The sequence below is a fragment of the Lacerta agilis genome, chromosome 17, assembly GCF_009819535.1.
Source record: "Lacerta agilis isolate rLacAgi1 chromosome 17, rLacAgi1.pri, whole genome shotgun sequence".
In the NCBI taxonomy this organism is placed as follows: Eukaryota; Metazoa; Chordata; class Lepidosauria; order Squamata; family Lacertidae; genus Lacerta; species Lacerta agilis.
Genome location: NC_046328.1, coordinates 35,121,553 through 35,147,567, shown reverse-complemented (window position 1 = coordinate 35,147,567; position 26,015 = coordinate 35,121,553). Strand labels below are relative to the sequence as shown.

Below are 26,015 nucleotides of genomic sequence, written 5' to 3'. Positions count from 1 at the left end.
TTGCTCAAATTACAAAAAGCCAGGCCGCAACGAACCGTCGAGAAACCCAAGAGATTCTCTCGAATCGCCCCTAGGAAACACCGGTCACCGGCGGAAAAATGGAAGCTCCAAAATGCACGCATGATAATCTCATTTTTTTATACGAGAGCAAGCCAGAACGACACTCCGAGGAATAGTGCGGCGTGTCCATTGCCGGGGAGGGAAATCACAGAATTGTAGAAGATGCTGGCATCTAAAACCCAAACCCCCTGCGATTGTGGGAATTGCAGCTATAAACTGGAACACGGGTGTTTTACTTCTTGCTCCAGAAACATGCTCGCACCCGGCCTTCTGCATCAGAACGCTTCATGGCAGGGGCGTCCCTCCGACCTTCCCGGCCATCTGGGGGTCGTGCTTGGAACCCCCTAGGCACTCGGGGCTCTGGATGATTTTGGGGTTCTTCTCCCACTGCTGGGGGGTCTTGGCCTGGATGGAGAGGGCATGGATGGGCCCGGCCAGCTCCTCCTGCAGAATGTCGTTGACCAGGCGGTGGCGGTGGATGAGCGAGAGGCCCTCGAAGCGGCGGCTGGCTACCACCACGCGGAAATGGGTCTCGGAGCCCCGCGGCACGGCGTGCATGTGGCTGTCGTTGATGATCTCCAAGTGCACGGGCTCCAGCGCCTGCTTCAGCTTGGCCCGGATAGAGGCCTCCACGGGGGTGTTCTCCATGGGCGAACCGCCCAGCGCCGAGTAGCCGCAGGAGAAGTTTGGCCGGCGGAGGGCTCGGCGGAGGACCAGCAGGCCCGAGGACAGCATCGAGAGAGGCCTGCGAGAGACAAGGCTCGTTTCAGTTACGTATTTGCCGTCTTAAAAAAAAAAAAAGGCACGGCGCCAAAGGAAAATGGGCGGGGAGGGAAGAGGGGAAAGGAGGAGGTTTTTCTTAGTTACGGGGTTCTTGCGACGACCGGCCAGAAGGGAAATTGTTTTCTTTGCAGCTGCGACGCAGAAGGTAGCTTGTTTGTTTTGGTTCATGTTTTCAGTCTTAAAAGGGGCACAGCAGAAAAGGAAAACGGGTGGGGAGGGAAGAGGAAAAAAGAAGAGGGAGCTCTGGCACCGTTTCTTCAGTTACGGGGTTCTTGTGAGGACTGGCCCTCTTCTATCATTGAATCATTTTTTTTATTTTTATCCGCAACTAGATTTGTTTGTTTGTTTTAGCTGGCTTACCACAGCTGCTACAAATGCCGGGGGCAGCAAGGCAGTCTTTGGGTTCACGTTTGCAATATTTAAAGAGATGCAGCGCAAAAGGAAAACAGAGGGGTAGGGAAGGGTGGAGAAAGGGGAGATTCTGGAGCTATTTCCTAGTTAAGGGGTTCTTGTAATGACTGGCTGGGAGGGGAAAATCTCTTCCCCTCTCCTATTGTTGATTTATTGTTCTATGTGTCCCGACCTTTTTCTTAAGAAGACTGATGTGGGGGCCAGGTGGTGTTTGTTTTTAAACCCCCGTAAAAATCCTGTGAATCAGGTTAAGGGTGAGAGATAAATGAAATGACTGAGATTGCTAAGCAAACTTTGTGGTTCAGCGTCCAGAAGCTCAAATGTGGTCAGGGAAATACGCTTAAGAGATGACAAATGATCCAAACTCTGGATAAGGTGAACTTTTAAATCGGGGTGGAAGGGGAACTATCGATATACACCCCCTTGAGCTCTTTGGGGATGCAATCAACAAACAAACAACATATTCAGCACTATGGTTTGTGAAAAAGCAAAACGAGGGCCGGCCCTTTCAAAAATAGGGATCTACGTGGGGCTTAAGCCCTGGAATCCATCTCTTGGGCAGAAGGCCCAGAACTGGAGGAGCGGCTGCTCCCCTGAGCATGTGCAAAGTGCCTTTCTACAATCCAACACCCTTGTGTAGCGGAATAATGCTTGCTGATGATTCAGGTTCATTATGGGTTAACCTATCACTCCCATGTTAGGTAGGTGTTCCCTGGGAGGCGGAGCTAGTTGGCATTCTAAAAGGAGGGGGAACAACCGTTGAAAGGCAGTTGGGGGTTTGGCAGTTGGGGGTGGAGGTTTAGAAAGAGAAACTGCGAGGTTAGGCTTTGGGGAATGGGAGGAAAGGTCATTACCATTGCTAAAGGGATGCAGGAAATATTATAACAAAGCTGAATTTACATGAGAAGAAGATTTGTACCAGTAATAACCCGAGACCCCTTCATGGATCACTGCCTTGTCGTGGCGAAGGGGCTTGAATTACTCAGGGAAGCTATGAGCTATGCCGTGCAGGGCCACCCAAGATGGACAGGTCATAGTGGAGAGTTTGGACCAAACGTGATCCACCTGGAGGAGGAACTGGCAACCCACTCCAGTATCCCTGCCAAGAAAACTCCATGGACAAAGACAACAGGCATATAAAAGTTATGACGCTGGAAGATGAGCCCCTCAGGTCGGAAGGCGTCCAACATGCTACTGGGGAAGAGCGGAGGACAAGTACAAGTAGACCCAGAGCTGATGAAGCGGCTGGGCCAAAGCCGAAAGGACGCTCGGTTGCGGATATGCCTGGAAGCGAAAGGAAAGTCCAATGCTGTAAAGAAAAGTATTGCATAGGAACCTGGAATGTAAGAACCATGAACCTTGGTAAGCTGGATGTGGTCAAAAATGAGATGGCAAGAATAAACATTGACATCCTAGGCATCAGTGAACTAAAATGGACGGGAATGGGCGAATTCAGTTCAGATGACTATCATATCTACTACTGCGGGCAGGAATCCCGTAAAAGAAATGGAGTGGCTCTCATAGTCAACAAAAGAGTGGCGAAAGCTGTACTGGGATGCAATTTCAAAAATGATAGATTGATCTCGATACGAATCCAAGGCAGTCCTTTTAACATCACAGTAATCCAAGTTTATGCACCAACTTCCAGTGCTGAAGAAACTGAAATTGACCAATTCTATGAAGACTTACAACACCTTATAGAAATGACACCAAAGAAGGATGTTCTTCTCATTATAGGGGATTGGAATGCTAAAGTAGGGAGTCAAGAGATAAAAGGAACAACTGGCAAGTTTGGCCTTGGAGTTCAAAATGAAGCAGGGCAAAGGCTAATAGAGTTCTGTCAAGAGAACAAGCTGGTCATCACAAACACTCTTTTCCAACAACACAAGAGACGACTCTACACATGGACATCACCAGATGGGCAACATCGAAATCAGATTGATTATATTCTCTGCAGCCAAAGATGGAGAAGCTCTATACACTCAGCAAAAACAAGACCTGGAGCTGACTGTGGCTCTGATCATCAGCTTCTTATAGCAAAATTCCAGCTTAAACTGAAGAAAGTAGGAAAAACCACTGGGCCAGTAAGATACAATCTAAATCAAATTCCTTATGAATACACAGTTGAAGTGAAAAACAGGTTTAAGGACTTAGATTTGGTGGATAGAGTGCCTGAAGAACTGTGGATGGAGGCTCGTAACATTATACAGGAGGCAGCAACGAAAACCATCCCAATGAAAAAGAAATGCAAGAAAGCAAAGTGGCTGTCCAATGAGGCCTTAAAAATAGCGGGGGAGAGAAGGCAAGCAAAATGCGAGGGAGATAGTGAAAGATACAGGAAATTGAATGCAGATTTCCAAAGAATAGCAAGGAGAGACAAGAGGGCCTTTCTAAACGAACAATGCAAAGAAATAGAGGAAAATAACAGAATGGGAAAAACCAGAGATCTGTTCAAGAAAATTGGAGATATGAAAGGAACATTTCGTACAAAGATTACCACAATTAAGGACAAAAGTGGAAAGGACCTAACAGAAGCAGAAGACATCAAGAAGAGGTGGCAAGAATACACAGAGGAACTATACCAGAAAGATATAGAGGTCTCATACACCCCAGGTAGTGTGGTTGCTGACCTTGAGCCAGACATCCTGGAGAGTGAAGTCAAATGGGCCTTAGAAAGCCTTGCTAACAACAAGGCCAGTGGAAGTGATGATATTCCAGCTGAACTATTTAAAATCCTAAAAGATGATGCTGTTAAGGTGCTACACTCAATATGCCAACAAGTTTGGAAAACTCAGCAGTGGCCAGAGGATTGGAGAAGATCAGTTTACATCCCAATCCCAAAGAAGGGCAGTGCCAAAGAATGCTCTAACTACCGCACAATTGCACTCATTTCACACGCTAGCAAGGTTATGCTTAAAATTCTACAAGGCAGGCTTAAGCAGTACGTGGACCGAGAACTCCCAGAAGTGCAAGCTGGATTTCGAAGGGGCAGAGGAACCAGAGACCAAATTGCAAACATGCGCTGGATTATGGAGAAAGCTAGAGAGTTCCAGAAAAACATCTACTTCTGCTTCATTGACTACGCAAAAGCATTTGACTGTGTCGACCACAGCAAACTATGGAAAGTTCTTAAAGAAATGGGAGTGCCTGATCACCTCATCCGTCTCCTGAGAAATCTCTATGTGGGACAAGAAGCTACAGTTAGAACTGGATATGGAACAACTGATTGGTTCAAAATTGGGAAAGGAGTACGACAGGGCTGTATATTGTCTCCCTGCTTATTTAACTTATATGCAGAATTCATCATGCGAAAGGCTGGGCTGGATGAATCCCAAACCGGAATTAAGATTGCCGGAAAAAATATCAACAACCTCAGATATGCTGATGATACAACCTTGATGGCAGAAAGTGAGGAGGAATTGAAGAACCTTTTAATGAGGGTGAAAGAGGAAAGCGCAAAATATGGTCTGAAGCTCAACATCAAAAAAACTAAGATCATGGCCACTGGTCCCATCACCTCCTGGCAAATAGAAGGGGAAGAAATGGAGGCAGTGAGAGATTTCACTTTCTTGGGTTCCATGATCACTGCAGATGGTGACAGCAGTCACGAAATTAGAAGACGCCTGCTTCTTGGGAGAAAAGCAATGACAAACCTAGACAGCATCTTAAAAAGCAAAGACATCACCTTGCCAACAAAGGTCCGTATAGTTAAAGCTATGGTTTTCCCAGTAGTAATGTACGGAAGTGAGAGCTGGACCATCAAGAAGGCTGATCGCTGAAGAATTGATGCTTTTGAATTATGGTGCTGGAGGAGACTCTTGAGAGTCCCATGGACTGCAAGAAGATCAAACCTATCCATTCTCAAGGAAATCGGCCCTGAGTGCTCACTAGAAGGACAGATCCTGAAGTTGAGGCTCCAGTACTTTGGCCACCTCATGAGAAGAGAAGACTCCCTGGAAAAGACCCTGATGTTGGGAAAGATGGAGGGCACAAGGAGAAGGGGACGACAAAGGATGAGATGGTTGGACAGTATTCTCGAAGCTACTAACATGAGTTTGGCCAAACTGCGGGAAGCAGTGAAGGATAGGCGTGCCTGGCGTGCTCTGGTCCATGGGGTCACGAAGAGTCGGACACGACTGAACGACTGAACAACAACAACAATAACCCGAGACACCCATGTTTTCAAGTTGCCTAATAAAGTTAAATGTGCTTAAACGGTTGACTCTGGCAGTGTATCCGTACCTTAAGAGGTGTGACTGAGAGGAGAGAACAAAGCTTTCCTGGGGAAGAGGAAACTGTTTGCTTATTCTCCTGTCATACAGAGGGCTGGACAGTGAAGCCAAAGGGGCCACGCAGTTGCCAAAAAGGTGAGGCAAACTGCAGTAGTTGGGAACCCTGGTAGGGAGATCCCATAGGTGGCAAGAGGTTTTCAAACATAGAGCCCTGAGGTACCCCAGAGACAACTCCCGTATGAACACTGAAGGATTCATCCTGGTTGTCAGTGAAATTTAGGGAGAGTCACTGTTGGGGAAGTCTTGAAGGGCAGGGAATAGGATCCCTCACACCTCGCATCCCAGAACAAGTAATCAAGCTAAGTTTCCGAAATTGAACTCTGGGATTGCATCCGGACCTGGGGGGTTGAGAAAGGACGAGGGGGAGGCGATGATGGCTCTACCAGGCCAGATGCGAAAACACAGGGGGGCTTTCTGGAGGGGGGGGGAGGTCATTATCGGTGGGCGGGGGCTTGCAGGCATGAAAGCTTATTATTATTATTTTTTGCAAATACAGTAAAGGAGAAGGCGACGGGGTTGGAATGATTATTAATGAGAATTTTGTCCATGCATTGCAAAAAAGGGGGTGTTACTAGTTGAGCGCATTGCAAAACGGTGGGCGAGATGGCTCCAGTTTACACGCAGAGCAAGAAATATACAGCCTGTCACTCCCCCCGCCCCGCCCCCAGCATCCCTTCAGCCCCGGGGGCCAAACCCCCAAAGCTCCCCCCCCCACCCTCCAAAAAACAGTAGCCCCCCCCCACCTGTCCTTCAAGGTAGAGCCTCCAAACGGCGCTTCCTCCACCGCTGACCTTCTTTCTCCTCGACTGGGATTCTAGGAAGCGTCAACAGCACTACAGCTCCCAGCAGACCTCGGGGCCCCCGCCCCTCTTGCTTGTTTCCCTGTGCATTCTGGGAGCTGTAGTTCTTTTGCTCCCGTTTGCAAAAAGCGGGTCTTTTAATGCGAAATGGGAAAAGGAACCAGAGCTCTGCTCTCTGCAAAATGTGGGACCTCTGCAAAATGCGCAATGCGCAGGGAGGTGGCGGCAGCTGCGTGTTACCTGAGAGTAACACATCCTTACACGCTGTAATGCAACTGGACTTGGCTTGCACACTTTATTAGCAAAAAATAAAATAAAATAAAAAAGCTCAACAACTGTGTCCGGATTTTCACTTTTGGGAATATGGCGACCCTAACTTTAAGGTTTTCTTAAGTCTTTGCACACACACCCTACCCCCGAAAGAACCCCGAGAACTGTAGTTTAAGGGGGCTGGGAATTGTAGCTCGGGCCGGGCCGGGTAAACTACATTTCCCAGGATTCTGTGAAGGGAGAAGCCACGTGCTTTAAGCGTGCCGTGTTTCGGAATGAGGCTGCAGTTTGCTACTTGACCACGGAGTGGCGCAAACTTCGCCCCTGAGAGCTTTTCTGCCAGGATTTACTGTGTACAAATAGAGACCTTATCTGATCCAGGACTTAATCTGTCTCTGGTCCCCGCTCGGTCCCATGCAGCTTATATCGAATGCATCCTCGCTTGCGCCATGGTTTGTAAGCACCTTGGGGCAGTGACCTCTCTGCTGACGGTTTTCTGTAAAACATGTTGGGGCTTAGATTGGCATAAAGTGGGTGAGAATCAAACTGATTGCAAATCACTAAGCCAATTGACTGCGCTCATCCATAAATGTCTCGTCTCGCCCCAGATTTTTTGGACCCACACTGCCGTTCCACAGGGTAGGACCCGAACCAATGGATTCCATTGTGGCAACAAAGGAGATTTTGACTAAACCCGAAGAACTTTCTGGTGGTAGGAGTGAAAGGGATTGTGGACTCTCCTTCGCTGAAGGTTTTTAAAGAAGGCCATCTGCCAGGGATCCTTTAGCCGCGATTCCTGCGTGGCAGGGGGTTGGACTAGATGACTCCTGGGTACCCTTCCAACATTACAATCCTATAATTCTAAGCAGTCTCTGTGTGAGAAAGAGAATCTAAAGCAGGCGTCAGCAAACTTTCAGCAGGGGGCCGGTCCACTGTCCCTCAGACCTTGTGCGGGGCCGGACTCTATTTTGGAAAATAAATATATAAATGAACAAACTCCTATGCCCCACAAATAACCTTAAGATGCATTTTAAATAAAAGCACACATTCAACTCATGTAAAAGCATGCTGATTCCTGTACCGTCTGCGGGCCAGATTTAGAAGGCAATTGGGCCAGATCCATGCCTACCCATGATCTAAAGAGACATCTGAAACAACTGGGCAGCAACGATTCCTACCAAACCTCTAGTGGCAGGGAGTTCCGCGGGGCGCAGGACCTGCCACGCTAAAGGGTCTTTTACTGTGCAAAGGCTGACCTAAATCTCAGGGGCATTTTTTTGGGGGGGGGGGGAACCAACAGAAATGTTCATTTGAGAGTGAGCGATCGAGGGGGAGAAGAAGGACTCCCGAGCTTGCTGAAGCTGCTTCGCCGGGGTCCAATCTGTTAAGGTCTTTGGGAAGCGACAAAGGAGTACAGCTCTGGGGTTGCGCACCTGGGAGATGGGGAATTTAAGCGGCCACACCTGGACAAAGCCACTCCCTCCTGCCCCCTCTGCCATCAAAGGGGTAGGGTGCCCTCTGGCCAACACCTGCCGGGTTATGGATGGAGCGTGAAGTCAAGCCTTTAAGGAATGCACCCCGGGGTGCCCCCCCTGCACCTAAGCCGCTAATCACCTGTAATTATGTGTTGTGTTCAAAAATCCAGGGGCGAATGACCCCTGGATCACAGCTAAGCTGCTGTGGGAGGAGGGCCGAGCCCCTGCCAGTCTTCAGTGGAAGTCGGCAGGGCTGTAGATTACGACGGCCTCTCGAGGGGCAAAATCAGGGGACGATTGTGCCCCGCTGACACCTTTGTTGCCACAGCAGGGATGGCACCACAAACACCTCCTCGCCAGGCGTTCCACACTCTTAGCATGCTCTACTATGCTGTGGCTGGGACGGCTGGGTGCTTGGATCAGGGCTTAGGAACATCTGCGGGTGAGAGTTGTTTGCTCGGCCTGCTAGGAATTGAGAGTCCAGCAACATTTGCAGCGCCCCACAGATGTTTCCCCCATCCCGGATTTTTAGGGATCTTCAAAGGCATTCTCTTGCCATTGAGTTAGGAACTTGGGGGAACTTCAAACAGGCCGTAGTTTTAAGAGGCAGTGTGGGACCAGGGAGATCAGGGTTCGAATCCCAGCCAGCCCCGTAATGCTCTAGGACAGGGGTCAGCAAACTTTTTCAGCAGGGGGCTGGTCCACTGTCCCTCAGACCTTGTGGGGGGCCAGACTATATTTTGAAAAAATAATAATGAATTCCTACGCCCCACAAGTAACCCAGAGATGCATTTTAAATAAAAGGACACGTTCTACTCATGTAAAAACACACCGGGACGGACTGAGAAGGCAATTGGGCCGGATCCGGCCCCCCGGGCCTTAGTTTGCCAACCCATGCTCTAGGAGATTAAGGGGGCCAGTCGCACAGCCTCTTAGACTACCCTACCTCTCAGGGTTGTTGTTGTGCCTCTTGAAAAAATTGAGCCAAGTATTTTCAGAATATAGGGACAGAAGCATCCTTCAACAAGGGTGTTTTGAAAGTTGCAGTTTCCTGCTGATGCTGAGCTATCCCACAACACCCATTTTGCTCTCAGGATGGGGGGCTGCTCCCTGAAATCCCCTTCTTTCCCCCCTCCATGAAATTGGAGAGTACCTTGCGGTATTCCGGAGTAAAACTGGGATTATTCCAGCGGACTGGAACTTGGAACATTTCAAGATCTCCCACGGCAACCCTGCAAGTCCTCCCCATTGTCGTCGTCCCACTCGGGAATTGGTGCTCAGAGGTAGACTGCCCCTGAATCTGGGGCTCTGCTAAGCCACCCTATAGTGGCTGCTGATAGACCCTTAGACCCCCTTCCACAAATTTGTTTAATTCCCCTTCTTAAAGGCCGTTCAAGGCCTGGATTCTGCTGTGTGGCAGGCAGGTGTTCAACGGGTGAGCCTCCCCCCCATTCAGCCCACCTCCAGGGGAAATTCAACAGGTGAGCCTCCCCCCCCCCATTCAGCCCACCTCCAGGGGAAATTTCCCTTGCTCGATTCCCGTCTGTTGCAAAGCTGTTAAAAGCTCAAACGTTTATATTTTCAACCCCAGTTGCAACTTTATGGGTTTTTTAAAAAAACCAAACCCAATAATTGCATGCAACACAGGCAGGCAGAAATCCAACAGGGCATTGTTTTCTCTCTTTCCTCTTGCCCCGGTTTTGCAGTCCTTTGACCATTCGTTGACCTCGGCTTTGGAGACATCCCACCCAAGATCTGTAGGCAGAGTGGGGTCACTTTGGGTCAGGCCTCTGCTAACAGGGCGTTCTTCAAAATTATATCGCCTGCCAGAATGTATCAAAGTGGCAGGGGGGCACCCTTGACCCCGAGAGCCTGGGGGTGGGGGTGGGGAGAGAGAGTGAAAAAGAGAGCTTCAAAAAAAACCCACAACCTTATTTTTGAATGGCATTAGTGTTTGCTCTGCCGCCCGGGGTGAAGATGGGAGGTCACCGAAGGGTTAATACGGTGCGTCCTGGAAAATGTTCATTCAGGACTTAAACAACCTTCAGGAACGGAACTGGGTCAAGCCGTTCCCCCTCCTCTCCCATCCCACATTTTATTTTTTCGGGAGGGGAGGGGAGGGGACCGAGGACAGGATCGTTTTGGCAAGATGGCGAGTTTCTCAAAAGTTGTTGTGGAATTTTTCGGAGGGGGAGCATAAGAATGCAATGGGACGAGCCGGCTGGATCAGGCCAATAGCCCATCTAGTCCAGCATCCCGTTCTCGGGGTGGCCAACCATTATGGGGAACCCTCAAGCAAGATTTGAACGCAAGAGCTCTTCTCCCCTCCTGTGGCTTCCAGAAACTGGTATTCAGAAGTATTTCTGCCTCTGACCAGGGAAGCACAGAGAGCCATCAGGACTAGCAGCCACCAATAGCCCTCTTCACCTCCATAAATTTGTCCAAATCTCATTTAAAGCCACCCAATTTGGTGGTCATCCCCACCTCCTGTGGCAGTGAGTTCCATAGTTTAACTATGCACTCAACTGCCTGCAGAAGGACTTTTCTGCATCCTCAGTCTTCCAGTATTTGGCTTCACTGGACGTCCATGGGTTCTAACGCTTGAGGAAATGATGGGAGCCCCTTCCCTTCCCAGAGATCTCGGGGTCCTTTCCAGCTCTGCATGATTCTTTGTTGTTGTTGTCGTTCAGTCGTGTCTGACTCTTCGTGACCCCATGGACCAGAGCACGCCAGGTACGCCTATCCTCCACTGCCTCCTGCAGTTTGGCCAAACTCATGCCAGTCGCTTCGAGAACACTGTCCAACCATCTCATCCTCTGTTATCCCCTTCTCCTTGTGCCCTCCATCTTTCCCAACATCAGGGTCTTTTCCAGTGAGTCTTCTCTTCTCATGAGGTGGCCAAAGTACTGGAGCCTCAACTTCAGGATCTGTCCTTCTAGTGACCACTCAGGGCTGATTTCTTTCAGAATGGATAGGTTTGATCTTCTTGCAGTCCATGGGACTCTCGAGAGTCTCCTCCAGAACCATAATTCAAAAGCATCAATTCTTTGGCGATCAGCCTTCTTTATGGTCCAGCTCTCACTTCCGTACATTACTACTGGGAAAACCATAGCTTTAACTATATGGACCTTTGTCGGCATGGTGATGTCTTTGCTTTTTAAGATGCTGTCTAGGTTTGTCATTGCTTTCCTCCCAAGAAGCAGGCGTCTTTCAATTTTGTGACTGCTGTCACCATCTGCAGTGATCATGGAACCCAAGAAAGTGAAATCTCTCACTGCCTCCATTTCTTCCCCTTCTATTTGCCAGGAGGTGATGGGACCAGTGGCCATGATCTTAGTTTTTTTGATGTTGAGCTTCAGACCATATTTTGCTCTCTCCTCTTTCGCCCTCGTTAAAAGGTTCTTTAATTCCTCCTCGCTTTCTGCCATCAAGGTTGTGTCATCGGCATATCTGAGGTTGTTGATATTTCTTCCGGCAATCTTAATTCCGGTTTGGGATTCATCCAGTCCAGCCTTTCGCATGATTCTATGTTCCAGCTTATCAACATCCTTCTTAAATTGTGACGCCCAGAACTGGACGCAGCATGGCAGGTGGGGTCTGAACAAGGCAAGATAAGAGCCGTACTATCCCTTCCCTTGACTGGAACACTAGACATTCTGTTGACGCAGCCTAGAATAGTGTTAACATTTTTATTTCTATTTTGCTGCTGCATCACACTGTTGACTGCAAGTTAAAATTAAGAAACAAGCTTTCAGACGGATTTGGCAACGTCTCTTGCAGGACTTCCCAGGGATTCTGCACTTGTTGCAAACTCCAGTCTGCACCTTCCACTCGGCTCCCTGCAGCAGCGCCCCAGCTGGTCCGGCCCTCAGCTGGCCCTTCGACCCCCTTCCCCTCCCTTCTCTCGCTTCTCGCACTCATCCAGCAAAGCCAATTGGATCTGTCATGACGCCTGAGCCTCCCGGTTTAATCCTGGGTTATGTTTCCCTTCAGTGACCACGCTGGAAAAGATTAGCTGAGGGGCTCAGGGAAAAAAAAAAAACACAACCCAAACACCTCTCTGTTCGTCCAGGGGCTCTTTATTAAAGAGGCGTCGTCGTGGGAGAGGAATTCGCCAGTCGGAACAGACGGATCCACCGATTTTGGGCTCTCTCGGCTGCTCCTCTTTCCACATCGGCTCCCCACATCAGCTTTCAATTCCTTCTTGACGAAACACTTGCGAAAGTTCGTCAGGGTACTTGAATTTCCTCCTGTTTATTTATTGCATTTACAATCTAGCCTAAAGCCACAGATTTTTTATTATTTATATAGTTATATATTCAGTGGGTTTTTTTTGGGGGGGGGGGTTACACAGGGGTATACACATACCCCTAAACATTTTGTTATTTTTTTGTACTTTTGTCCATTTACTGTATTTATTTTTCCCGATTTGAACTATAAAATGGGTACAGCGAGACCAAAAATTCATAAGAGACTGGACTAAATTTACAAATTATCTGAAAGAAAAAACTCAATTAAATACGTTAATAGGATTACAAGAGGCTTTGTAGCTTTAGAAGAAATATTGTAGAATGAAATAAGTAATAATGATGTTAAATATGAATATTAAAGCAATGATAGACTTTGAGAGGTATAGAAATAAAAAAAGAAATAATTTTGAAACCAGAAGGAAGGATTGAGGGAGGTCATGGCTATAAAAGCCAAGGGATTAGATTGGATATGATGTAATAATATGTATAATATGTATAATATACTGTATGTTTGTAAAACCAATAAAAATGATAAACCAAAAAAACAACAACTATAAAATGGAGATTTTCTTGAGTCAAAACCCCTAAACATTTTTAGGGGAAAAGCACTGTATATATTTATATGAAGCACTACACACGCTCGCGTCTGAAATGAATTTTAACGGCAGAAGAGCTGCTGGGCAGCTGCATCTGGGGGCCTACCGCAGTCCACCTGCATAGTTCCTGCAGTGGTCGAATGCCCCAAAGAACCTAGGGATCCAGATAGACTGCTTCTGGAGCTGGAGGATCCATAGGGACATTGGAAGAGCCTGGCTGCTGGGTCAGGCCTGAGGAGCCCCATCCACCACAGCCTCCTGTTCTCACAGCGGCCAACCAGGTGCCCCAATGGGAATCCCGCAAGCGGGACCTGAGTTCAAAAGCCGCACCCACGCAACTTTCCAGCAACTGATACTCTTCAGCGGAGGGAGAACATCCTTGCTCCCGTGATGCAATCCAGGCCCTTTCCTTAAGACTGTGAGGTTGCGGCAACCAAATCTCGGACGCCTGAGTCGTTCTGCAAGGTTGGTGTGTGTGTGTGTGTGTGTGTGTCTTGTCCCACTTTGCTATCAACTTGATTCTTGAACTTTCTCGCAGGCTGTATCAGCCCCAAAGGGCACACCCTGGGGGTGTATCTGAGCCCTGTAGGGAACGCCCCCAAACAACTTGGCGCGTTGCAGCGGGCTGCTCCTCTCCGCCTCCCCGTTTGCCACATGACCCCCTTTCTCCCCCCCCCTCCTCTGCAGAATAACTTTTCCTTGTTTTTCGATTTCCAAACAAGACATCCCCTTGTCCCGTCCCGCTCGCCTCTGTTCCCCAGCAAAGGTCGCAACCTCCTTTGCCCTCTGCGTGACACGTTCGGTCACGCCTTTGCAGCATTCCAGAAAACTGACATTCCGGATTCCCCGGAGAGAAGCAGAGAGAGGGAGAGAGGGAGGGGGGGTCTCTCTCGTCCCCCAACCCCATACTAGGCAAGCCTCCATCACGTTGGCAAATGCAATATTCAGAGAGAGAAATCAACCCCAAATTAGGAGGAGTTTTTCCCCCCTAGGCCTTGTTTTCTTGGGGGAAGATTTGGTGGTGATTTTTTTTTTAATTGCAAACTTTATTGAATTAAAACAACAGTGGCCAAGCATAAAGCGTTGTCTTCCAGGACAGATGCAGATGCAAACTCTTGTATGTAGTCATCCGCATGGCATCGAAACAGACTAAGGAAATCTTTGATACTGCAGATTGAGTCCACACCCAAAGGATACGCTTCAATCTAGAGCGTTAAGATAATTTCTCCATATTGGCTGCTGCGACTGAGAAGGAAGGGAGATTACTGTACTATAGTTAACAGATGGTATGAACGGAAACCGTGCAGAGTCAAACCCATCTTCCTTGGTTTTTCCTCTGATCACCCTCCGATGGTGAGTTAAGCACTCCATCAATAACATATTCCACTTATATCCCACCTGTTTCTGTAAGATGCTCAGGGTGAGATACATGTTTCCCTTCTCTTTTAATCCTACCAACAACCCTGCGAGGTAGGTTAGTTAGGCTGAGAGGCAGCGATTGGCCCAAGGTCGCCCAATGAGCTTCACGTAGTTGAGGGGGGGATTTGAACTCTGGTCTCCCATGTCTTAAGGGTGGTGCTGTAGGTTAAACCACAGAGCCTAGGGCTTGCCGATCAGAAGGTCGGCGGTTCGAATCCCCGCAACAGGGTGAGCTCCCATTGCTTGGACCCTGCACCTACCAACCTAGCAGTTTGAAAGCACGTCAAAGTGCAAGTAGATAAATAGGTATCGCTCCGGCGGGAAGGTAAATGGCGTTTCCGTGCGCTGCACTGGTTCACCAGAAGCGGCTTAGTCATGCTGGCCACGTGACCCGGAAGCTGTACGCCGGCTCCATCGGCCAGTAAAGCGAGATGAGCGCCGCAACCCCAGAGTCGTCCGCGACTTGACCTAATGGTCAGGGGTCCCTTTACCTTTACCTCCCAGGTCTTGGTCCATCCTTCTAACCACTACACCACATTGTTGTGTCTGTTTGTCTATCTATTTGTCTATCTGTCACTTTTATATTTCAACTTTTTCTCTCCAAGAAGCTCCCTCCTCCTCTTTCCTTTCCTTTCCTTAAATTTTGTTGAAACTGTAAAAAGAAGCACAAAGCATTGTTTTCCAGGACAAATGCATGTACAATTCTAGAGCATTAAGATGATTTCTCTATAGCGGCTTCTGTGACTGAGAAAGAAGGGAGATTACTGTGCTATGGTTAATAAAGTGATATAAATTAAGAAATGGAGATTTGAAATTGACTGGGTGCCCAGGAAACAGAGAGTGGTGCAAGAAGGCATTGGCATATTGGTCAGTTTCAGTTCTCTCTCATTTTTCCCCTTTTCTGTTCAGTTGTCTGCATTCCCACCACAATTTGCGGTTATTCTTAAAGTCTCTGTGAAAATCCGCCAGCGTTTGGGTACAGCTTTCCTCTAACATACAGAGGTTTACATTGATCTAATTTCTATTTACAGTGTTTCTAAGTCGCTCTTCCTTGAAAGTTTTCAACCCCAGAGCAGGGAACAAAGCAATTAGAAACAAACAGAGAGAGAAACAATATGGAACAACCACAAAATCGTTATAAACAGGACCGATAAACAACTAAGAAGCAAAATCCCAACGCAACTTAATATTTTCAATTTAACAAAGTTCCAAGTGTATGCAATTTTGCTTATTTTTGACAAGCAAATTTACAGTAACTGCATTTTATACTTCTCAGAGGGGTTTAGCAAGCAATCCCTTTTCACAGGGAGCTCTGGGGATTGTAGCTCTGGGGAGCAAGGGATAGAGGGGTCTCCTAACAAATCTCAGAAGTCTTAACAAACTACAGCTCCCAGGATCCTTTGGGGAGGGGGAAGAAGCCAGGGCCGTTTAAAGTGGTACTTTGAATGGATGGTGTAAATGCGGGCAAAGTTTCCACCTCTAGAGAGTGCTGGGAAGGTGGGGGACATTTGAACTCGAGGGACCGATTGCCTCAGTGCGAGACAGCTTCACGTTTAGTTCAGCCCATGAGGGCTAGAAGCTTAGATTTTTTAGTGGAATGGCCTGTATCAGCCCTTCTGTATGGCTGATGGCAGATCCCCACCAACAAACATACACACACAGAGAGAGAGCTGTACCCCTCTAAGGGGGAGCTGGCTTTGGAGAAATCTCTTTCCCAAGCTCTGATTGATGACCACGCCACCTGTCCGTGGACATCTCTGCTCAGCTGACATTTTAAAACAGCCCCTCGCTTGCATCTGACCCCACCTGTTCCGGGTGGTCTTTCGAGGGTCACCGATGGCGTACCTAGAGGCGAAGAGGTCAGAGGGAGCAATTTCTGGAAAGACGCCGTTCCCCCCTGCTCCCCACAACCTCCCAGCCTCTTTCAAGACAGCTGAGGAGCTCCTTGTTTTGAAAATGTCATGTAGGGGCCTGTCAAATATTTCTCCCTCTATTGGAGAGTGAAAATCAAGGAAATTTGTCTGTGTGGCCGGGGGTGTCATTGCAGATTTGAGACGCATTCAGGCCATTTTTAACCAAGGCTGGTGTTACGTAGAACTTCATTTCAGGGCCGGTTCTTCAGGGCGAAGGTACCTCTGAGCATGTGCAGAGTGCCCCTCCTCTAGTTATTTACTTGGTTGGTAAAAATGCTCGATATGAGTCCCCTGAGCAGTTCACAACTCTAAAACCTTCATTAAAAACCAATGTGAGTTTAAATATAAACAAAACCTGCAATTTTAAGATAATGATGCAGAATTAAATGGCATGTTAAAAGTGTGGGTGATTGACAGCTTCCAGATCAGGGACAACGACGACACACACACATTTCAGGACCAGGAAGTAAATGTGGCCCCCCAGACCTCCCTATCAGGCCCTTGAAACTCTTCTCAGCCCCTCCCTCCCCGCTCCCCTAGACCACTCTGTGTGTCCGTAATTTTACACATATAGCTGGTGGAAATCGCTGAGATGTCTGGAGAAATCTAGACGCATGTAGATTTGGGCGAATTTCCTTGAAAACAGCTCAAACAGCTTTGCCAAGAAAAAAAGAAAAGCTCAACAAGCTTGGTTTTCATGTTCTGAAATATAGCAACCCTATGATAAATGAGATTTGAAAATTGTCCTTCATCCAAAGATCGCATGGCAGTTCGCAACATCAAAATACAAAATTCACAATAAAATAAATGCAAACCCATAACTCCCCCCCCCCATGAACACGGTTTAAAAGAACCACCGATTTCTTTAATCAGACAAAGGCCTGGGAGAAGAGGAATGTTTTTACCTGCGCCCTAAAGATATTCAAAGATGGCACCAGGCAACCCTTCCTGGGGAGAGCATCGCACCAGCAGGGAGCCACTGCAGAGAAGGCCCTGTCCTAGTGTTGCCGTCCTCCGCACCTCTTGCTTACCTGGATGGAGAACAGAGAGGGGCGTATTTCATCTTCTGTACAAAAGGCAAACTTCACAACCCCGCACACTTTTCCTTTGCTCCCCCCCGCCACTTCCCCTCCTGCAAGCTGCCCAGAAGGGAATGTGGGCTGCTCCCCCAGCAGCCGCTGTTCTAGCCAATGAAAGCTGCCTTCCAACTTGGCAACAGGCGTGACTCGCCGAAGAAAACCCACTGCGCGGGCCTGCTCTCCGATGAGGGCTAGAATCTTGATGCTTTCTGGCCAAACTCTCTGGCTCCCTCCCAACTGGTGGCCTCCCTCCTTGTGCGCCGGAGACGACAGCTGCGCCGAAGAATCTGCTGCGCACAGTTCCCTGTCTTTTTCTCAGGGCCTCAAATCCCAGTTGGGCTAACCTGAGACCTCTCCCTGCGGAAGGCAGGCAGCCAGCAAAGGGTTAAGAGTGGGGTGCTCTCAAACAATACTATGGGGGGGGGGCAAGGAGGCGGCAGGGGTGTGTGTGAGAGACCTCCCTCCCTTCAGACTCTTCTTGGGCCTCCAGACTCGAAAAAAACAAGAACACAAGGTCAACGCAGGAACTTATTAATCTGCCTGCGTGACGCCAGGACCGGCCATAATTTTACGCGGATAATTAACTCCTTCCCGGACGAGGAAACGGGAGGGTCGCGTGTCACCCGGACCCGGCTGGCGGGGCCAGCTTTCGCGCGGACATGGCCGCGGCTGGACGGAGCCACTTTCTCGCCTTCGCTTCCTGGATTCCCAGGCCACATGCGGTGGCCCCCCCTGCTCCGACTCCATCTGGGACATGGGAATCGTGGAATTGGTAGGGTCCCCCAAAGGGCATCTAGTTCCACCCCCTGCTGCAACGCAGGAATCGCAAGCTAAATAAGTCCTGGCAAATGGCCAAGCAGCCCCTGCTTTTAAAAACTCCAGTGGCAGGGAGTTCACCATCTTCCAAGGTCAGAGAATCTTAGAACCAGAATGACTTGGAAGACTGCTAAAGATGTATTATAATGAAATCAGCAAAGAGGGATTAGAGGAAGTCGTGAAACAAAGTGAGAAAGAATAAGAAAGTTTTTATATATGTTTTTAGAAATAAGATGTATTTTTCTTGTTATGGAAAATAAGTTTTAATTGTTTCAGTATGTGAAAATCAATAAAAAAATTATTGGAGAATCTTAGAACCAGAATCGAGTCCGGCCCCCTGCAATGCAGGAATCGCCGTTAGGAATCTCAGGCTTGCTTCCTTGCTCCTGGGATCTTTTGTCTGTGTGTTTGTTCCTTAACCATCTTCCAGGGGTTCCAGGCACAAAACCGAGGGAGCTTCCCCTCTCTGCTCCATCGCTGCGAGTCTGCTATGAGGAAAGGATGCAGCAGCTGGAGATTTTTAGGTTAGAGAAAAGGCAACACGACATAAAACGACGCGGGGCGTCTTGCTCTCTCTCCTAACTCCAGAACTCCCATGAAGCTGAATGCTAGGAGATTCAGGACAGAGAAAAGAAACTCCTCCGTCATGCGGCGCATGGTTAAAACTGTGGAACTCCCTGTCACAGGAGGCAGTGGTGGCCACTAACCCAAGTGGCTTTCAAAGAGGGTTGGACAAGTTCGTGGAGGAGTAGAAGGGGGCTATTGGCTGTGCTCTTCCCTACACAGTTAGGGACAGCAATGCTTTTGAATATCAGTTACTGGAGACCGCAAGGTTTTCCTGCTCAAATTGGGCTTCCCTTTGGGGCCGTTGGTTGGCCACTGTGGGAACAGGACGCTGAATGAGTCGGGCCCCCTCTGGCTTGATCCAGCAGCAGCTCTCCTGACGTTCTCCTGCTTCTCTCCTCCCATCCCTTCTATTAAAAAAAAAAACCCCATCTTCCTCAGGACGCCGAAAGCCAAGTGTCAGCCTCAGGTCGGGCCGTAAATTACTTCCAATTCCCCTTCTCCTGTTGGAGCCTGACCTGATCTTGACACGCTGCTGGTCGTTCCCCCATCCAGCTCTCTTTTTTAAATGTCTCCGTGACAGGCCCACAACGGCTGGCCGTCCATCCGTCCTTACCTGGGTTGCAAGCCAAGAGGCCTTTGTGTTGCTTTTGGCTCTGCGGAAAGGGTGGTTGAAAAGGGCAGGGGGACAGAAAGCGATCCGGGTGCCCCATCTGCGAGGGGCGTCTTCCAGATTCTCGTAAAGTGAGGCACCCAGACCCTTTTCCGCAGAGGTCCAGGCCAAAGGGATTCTATTCATAGCTGGGCCATGACGTAGCCAAGGACCCCAGTAGGTTAGCTCGCTGCCATTTGGGAGGAGGGTCTCCTCTGGTTTGGGGTCCTCCTCTCCACCTTTTCTGATTTCCGTTCTGCCCTGACAGAGCCTCACCCTCTGGCCTACCCTCTTCCTCCTCCTTTCCTGGGACACTAGAGTCATCTAGTCCAACCCGCTGCAATGCAGGAATCTCAACTAAAGCATCTATGACAGATGGCCATCCAACCTCTCCTTAAAGACCTGCAGCGTGGTGTAGTGGTTAAGAGCGGTAGTCCGGTAATCTGGTGAACCGGGTTCGCACCTCCGCTCCTCCACATGCAGCTGCTGGGTGATCTTAGGCTAGTCACACTTCTTTGAAGTCTCTCAGCCTCACTCACCTCACAGATACAGGTAGGTAGCCGTGTTGGTCTGCCGTAGTCAAAACAAAATAAAAAATTAAAAAAAATTCCTTCCAGTAGCACCTTAGAGACCAACTAAGTTTGTTCTTGTTATGAGCTTTCGTGTGCATGCACACTTGTATCTGAAGAATGTATCTGAAGAAGTGTGCATGCACACGAAAGCTCATACCAAGGACAAACTTAGTTGGTCTCTAAGGTGCTACTGGAAGGAATTTTTTATTTTTTATTTTGTTTTCACCTCACAGAGTGTTTGTTGTGGGGGAGGAAGGGAAAGGAGAATGTTAGCCGCTTTGAGACTCCTTCGGGTAGTGATAAAGCGGGATATCAAATCCAAACTCTTCTCCTTCTTCTCCAAGGAAGGAGAGTCCACAACCTCCCAGGGGAGACTGTTCCACTCTTAACGTTGGAAAATTATTCCTAACCACCCCCTTTCTTGTCATTTGGAATCCCATTGGTTTGGGTCCTACCCTGCGGAGCAGCAGAAAGCAAGCCTGATCCGAATTGCATGGGACAGCCCTTGAGATATGTGAAGATCTCAGTCTCCTCTTCTCCAGGCTAGACATGCCCAGCTCCTTCAACCGTTCTTCATAAGGCTTGGTTTCCAGACCCTTGATCATTCCGGCCACCCTCCTCCTCCTCATAATGACGAAATAAGTGTCTGCTGGATCAGGCCACAGGGGGCCCATCTAGTCTAGTTTTCCCCAGTGTGAAACCAGCAAGCAGGATTTCCAGTAACCCGCATCCGGAAGCATTGCTGTCTTGAACTGTGGTTAAAACGCTTCTCAAACTGCGATACTGAGAACTGGACCCAGGACTCCAGGTGGGGTCTGACCAAGGCACAAGAGAGCAGTAATATTCCTTCCTTCATCTGGACCCTAGATTTCTTATCATTGCAGCCTAGAATGGCATTAGCTTTTCTTGCTGCTGCATCACACGGTTGGCTCACGGTTACGCCCTCAATCCTTTATCAAGCGTTTTCCCCCCCTGTATCCTCTTAGAGCTGCTGCTTCCTACTTGACGTGACACATCCTTTTTTTTTACAATTAGCTCCTCTCAATCATTCTCTCCCCCCCATTTCCCCCCTCTTTTACCATTCAGATTGTCACAGCTTTTGACAAGCCTTCGCACAGATTTATCCCCTTTGCCTTAACAATGGGGCGTCTCTCTTTGAACAAAGCAGCCTGCTACCTTGAGCTACTACAGATCCATGCCAGGAATCTGCGCTTAATTTTGCTCCTTCTCCTTCCCAACTTTACCATGCTATTACCAGCCTGCAAAATCCTGCTGCATCTGTGTTTTCCAAGCCTGGGGATTCCTGATACAAAACATCTCCCAGCAGCTTCCAGCAATAATGGTCCTTCCCCACGAGCCACCAAGTCTTAAATGCATTCCCATAGCTGTCAACTCCCCCCCCCCTTTAAGGGAAATTCGCTTATTCTGAATAGGATTCCTCGCAAGAAAAAGGAAAAGACAGCTATGGCCTTCCTTGCTTTTGTGTATAGATAGCGGCATGAATATTTATTAAATAAGGACTGTTGAGACGGTGGTTTAGAAATAATTAACTGAAATAGTAATAAATGTTACAGCCGCTGTGGTGTAGTGGCAAGAGTGCTGGGCTAGGATCTGCGAGAGAACAGGGTTCGAATCTTCCCACCGTGACCTTGGGGTATAGTCACTGCTTCTCTCAGCCTAACTTCCCTCACAGCTTGGGCTCACGGAATATTATTACACGATGTTATTATCTGAACATGATTACATAATTGGATCGCTGCATTGGATTCCTTATTCAATCGGATCAGTGAATATATTATCACATGTTGCCTTTATTGTATTGTATTGTAAATCGGATCATTCTACGGCCACCTGGAATGTTTGCAAATTTAAAAAAGGGAAGAAAGAAACAACCAACAGCTTGCTTTTAAAAAACAACACCCCCCCCCCCCGCAAATCTAGTGGTGACAACAAGAAGGTAGATCAAATCGAGGATCGCATTGCTTGCTTTGTCTGTGTCTGAGTGAATCGCTGATCTGAAGGCGGATGACTGCTGAATGGGGGGGGGGGAGGTAGAGCAAAAAAAAAAAAGCGGGGTGGGGGTGGGGGTGCTGAGGCGGGAGGAGGGACCGAAAAAAGAATAAGGCGGGCATGGAAGGAAACGGAGGCAGGGGGACGGAGGGGAAACTGAGGCAGGGCGGGGAAGAACAATGAAATGAAGAAAAGAGAAATGAAAATGAAGAAAAGAACAAACAGGCTGGGTAAAAAGCAAAGACAGAAAGAGAAAATCTTATAATAATAATAATTTGTCATAATGTATTGCCCACTCTCAGGGCCGGCCTCTCCATGAGGCCTTGGGTAGCAAGACACACAGAGGCAGCAGATTTGGCCTCCAAGGAACGCATCGTATGTAGATCTTTATTATCCCCCAAAACGCTTGTTCCCGATGTAGATCTTCACTCCCTGCTTCTTCCCTGGTGGGGGAGGCGTACTTTTTACCGTTTGCCTCAAGGTGCCGAAATATCTCGGGCCCGCTCCGCCTGCCTTTCACCCTTAAAGATCCTCGGGTGGGTTGCAGCAATTAAACCACAATATTAAAACGAGTTTAAAAGCAACTTACACTTAGGCGGGTCCAGAAATACGCACCTCGAGTGCCAAGAGAGGAAATGGGGGAAGAAACGGGGGAAACGAGGCAAGAAGAAAGAGCAAGAAAGTGAGGGGGGAACTAAGGAAAGAGACAGCGTGGTGTAGTGGTTAGAGTTACTATACCAGGATCTGGGTGGGAGCCCTAGGTTCAAGTCCTACCATCCAGCCGTGTCTGCCACCTGGAGATGTAAATGTAAGATGTAAAAAGGTGAGATGTAAATGTAACATATATTTTTTTAGAACGCACCTTACTTTTTTTTTTTAAATAAGCTCGTAATAAACTGCGGAGTTGGGAAGGATCCTGGGGGGGGGGGTCATGGGTCATCTCGTACAACCAACCGCGATGCTTTGTAATGCTTTGGGTAATTAAGAACAGTAATAATAGTAGAAAGAATAAATAAAAATAAAGAAAGACGGACGGGAAACCGAGGCAAAGGGCACGGAACGCTTGGACCACGCTCTCCCTTTTAAAAACCAGCCTCGGCTGGAGCCACGCCCCTCCTTCCCCGCCCCAGCCAATAGCAGCGGCGCCCCCTTCACCGGAGCGCTACATTCACTTCCTTATATGGAGCGCCGCGCCTTATAAGGAGCCGCCTCGTCGCCATGGCCACGTTGTCAATGGGTCTCTATCTCTCCGCACACACCCCGGGCAGGGAGACGAGCACGTGACCCGAGGCAGCAGGAGAAGCAGCGGCGGCGGTGGCGAAGAAGCGAAATTGACAAGCGGAGACGGGGGAGCGACGCTGCCGCCACCGCCGCATCTCTCGCCCGGGGAAGGAGGCGGAAAAGAAAAAGTTCCTCGCCCGCTCCGCCTCTCCCTGTCCTTTTTTTTTTTAAAGCCACTTTTGAAGGAAGCGGGGGAGGAAAATTTTAAAACATACATTCCGAAGCAGCGTTGTCCGTCGGCTTGCGCGGGCGGGAGCTGCGCGCGGGCGCAACTTTAGGATCGGGGCCGCCGCGCTGCGCTCAAAAGAAGAAACTGCTGGGTTTTTTTTCTTTCTTTTGCACATCTCTGAGCTGGAGGGAGAAGCGCAAGGAGCAGCCTCGACCCCCCCCCCCCCAAGGCGGAATTTGCTTCAAAGAAAAGAACAGAAAAAAAGATAAAAGAAAGAGCATCAATTTCTTCTCCAGGATTCCGAAGGAGAATTAAAAGCGAGATTCGAGCAGGTCTGGTCCTTTTTCCTCTTCCATTTCGATAAAGGAGATGCCCCCCCTCACTTTGGGGTATTATTACAGTATTATCATTCAATTTTTATCTTTGTGGTTTTGCTTGTGGTTAACTCATTGTTGCCCACTCTGACAGATATGAATTTATTTTTGAGTTTATTTGGGGGTGCAGTGGTAAGTCAAAGGAGCGCTGCCTGCTTTTTGTGTGTGTCTCTCTGTTGGAGAAGGAGAGCGTTTCTTTATTTCTGGAGTAATTTACCCCTTTCAGGTAGAAAATGACACGAGGCAACATCCTGCTATAGGCACACACCTACCTGTGAGCTTTACTCCCTCCTAAAATAGTGAGCTCCTCCGCTGACTGCGGGGGGCGCTTACTCCTGAGTAAACGGGTGAAGGTTTGTGCCGTGTCCGGAGCGATTTATCCCCACCCTCTCCCCCAAAAGCAACACGGGATAATGATGAAAAAGAAAAATTAGACTTTCGTTGGGGAAAAATATATATGAGAGTTTGCAAAACAGGCAGAAACTTCACAAATTGATTTTTGCTCTTTAAAAAAAAATCGATTTAAACAGTACAGATTTGATGTTAATTGCTTGCAACAATGATGTTTAAGGATGGCTTTTGGTGTGTTCAGCTGAAAAACAAAAACGTGTCCAGTCTGGATTATTAATAATTATTTCTGTGGAATGAAATTATGGTAATTCAAAAAAGAGTTTAATGGTACTAAATATTCTGTTATAATTAAAGAAATAATTATATGTGGCTTCTGTAGCAGGATTTGACATCTGTTAAAAATATTGCTAATGCTAATAAAGTTGCTTTAATTGTAATAAGTTGAAAGCTCAACACAATTGTGTATAGACAGTGGCATGAATATTTATTAAATAAGGACTGTTGTTACTAATGACCGTTAATGTCTAGAGAAGAAAATAGGATCTAATAATATTAGCAACAATAGTGTTAACAACAGTAATCACTAGTAATTTTATTAACAGCAATCTAATGCTGTTAATCATAATGTATCAATTACCATTACTTGTAAAAATAGCAACATATTAATAGGAATACATTGCTAATAATACAATAGTATTGCTTTTAACAGTACTGCATTACTGATATTGCAAATTTTGCTGGTAGCAATACCAATACAATTAGATGTCATTTCTTCCTGCGCAAAGCTTTTAAGAAATATTATTTATGATTCAATGGACATTCATTGCTATAGGGGGAAATGACTTTTATTAATAAATATATTATTAGGAGGAGGTTGGAGATAATAAATTCTCCGGAGGCTTGGTACAATGAATATCATTTTAATTCTTGCTACGTTTATATTACAGCTTGGAAAAAGACAAATTCTCTCCCCCCCCCCCCAATCCCTCATTGATCTGTAGGTAATCTTCATCAGCTGTATTTAATACCTTGATCAGGGGTCAATAGGAAAATAAAGATATATGCAGGGGTTCAGAGTTAAACCCACATGCTCCCTGATCCTTAAAATAGTCCACCGGAACAGATCTGTCTCAGTCATGCAAGCCACTTTCTCTGTTGCTAGAGAAACTCTCCCTCCTTGAAAATTGAAATCCGAATGCCTGTTGATTTCGACCAAAGAAAGGACAGAATGGGGAGGAAAACAGAGGTTGGATTTGGGTCTTTGCCCCTGCTTAGATGGATTCAATTTGCCCACACCCCAAAGGCAGAAGCACCCTAAAACCCCAGAGACGGGCATTTCTGGTGATCAAGCATCCATCCCAGAGACAGTATAGGAAGAAGGCACTGCCTCTCTCACTCTGTCTTTCGGAATCCCATTAAAATCTGATGGATCGTTTCTTTGGAGCCACCACCATTTTTAAAAATAATATTTATTTTGGGTACCAGGGAACTGACTTTGAACTATCTATCAAAGACTTGTTTGTTGCATTTTCTGTTCCTTTTGGGACATCGCTGCCTTAAAAGGCAGATTAACAGCACCCAAAAGGCTATCTTAAGACGTCGTATATTTTACACTCGATGGGAATGTGAACTTTAGACAACAGGGATTGGAGTGTGTGTGTAGCTTCTGGTTCTTCTTCGCCTTTCTTGCACAATGTTTGCCGAGCTCTCTTCTTAAAGAAAACTTAACCTATTGCACCTTTCCTCTCTCCCTGTCCTTCCTCTCCTTAAAAAAAATAATTAAAAAAATCCCATGCACAGATCTGTCAGGATTTGAATGCCTGCTAGCAGCTGCTGCCTCACTGGAAGAAGTTTTCTCTCTGGTTATGGGCACCTTTT

At 47.7% G+C, this 26,015-nt stretch overlaps 1 protein-coding gene across 2 annotated transcripts; it reads right to left on the bottom strand.

Annotated features, from left to right (window-relative positions):
- BOLA1 (bolA family member 1) lies at nt 1–6,385 on the bottom strand. Of its 2 annotated transcripts, none has more exons than XM_033136082.1 (2): nt 6,338–6,357; nt 1–805 (listed from the first exon to the last, which is right to left on the bottom strand). In XM_033136082.1, exon 2 carries the CDS (start codon nt 793–795, stop codon nt 346–348), a length of 450 nt encoding a protein of 149 aa, XP_032991973.1. In that variant the 5' UTR covers nt 796–805; nt 6,338–6,357; the 3' UTR covers nt 1–345. The 2 variants fall into 2 exon arrangements, with proteins under 2 accessions (XP_032991973.1, XP_032991972.1); XM_033136081.1 differs by having other exon boundaries at nt 2–805; nt 6,290–6,385.
- Between the last annotated feature and the right edge of the window lie 19,630 nt (nt 6,386–26,015).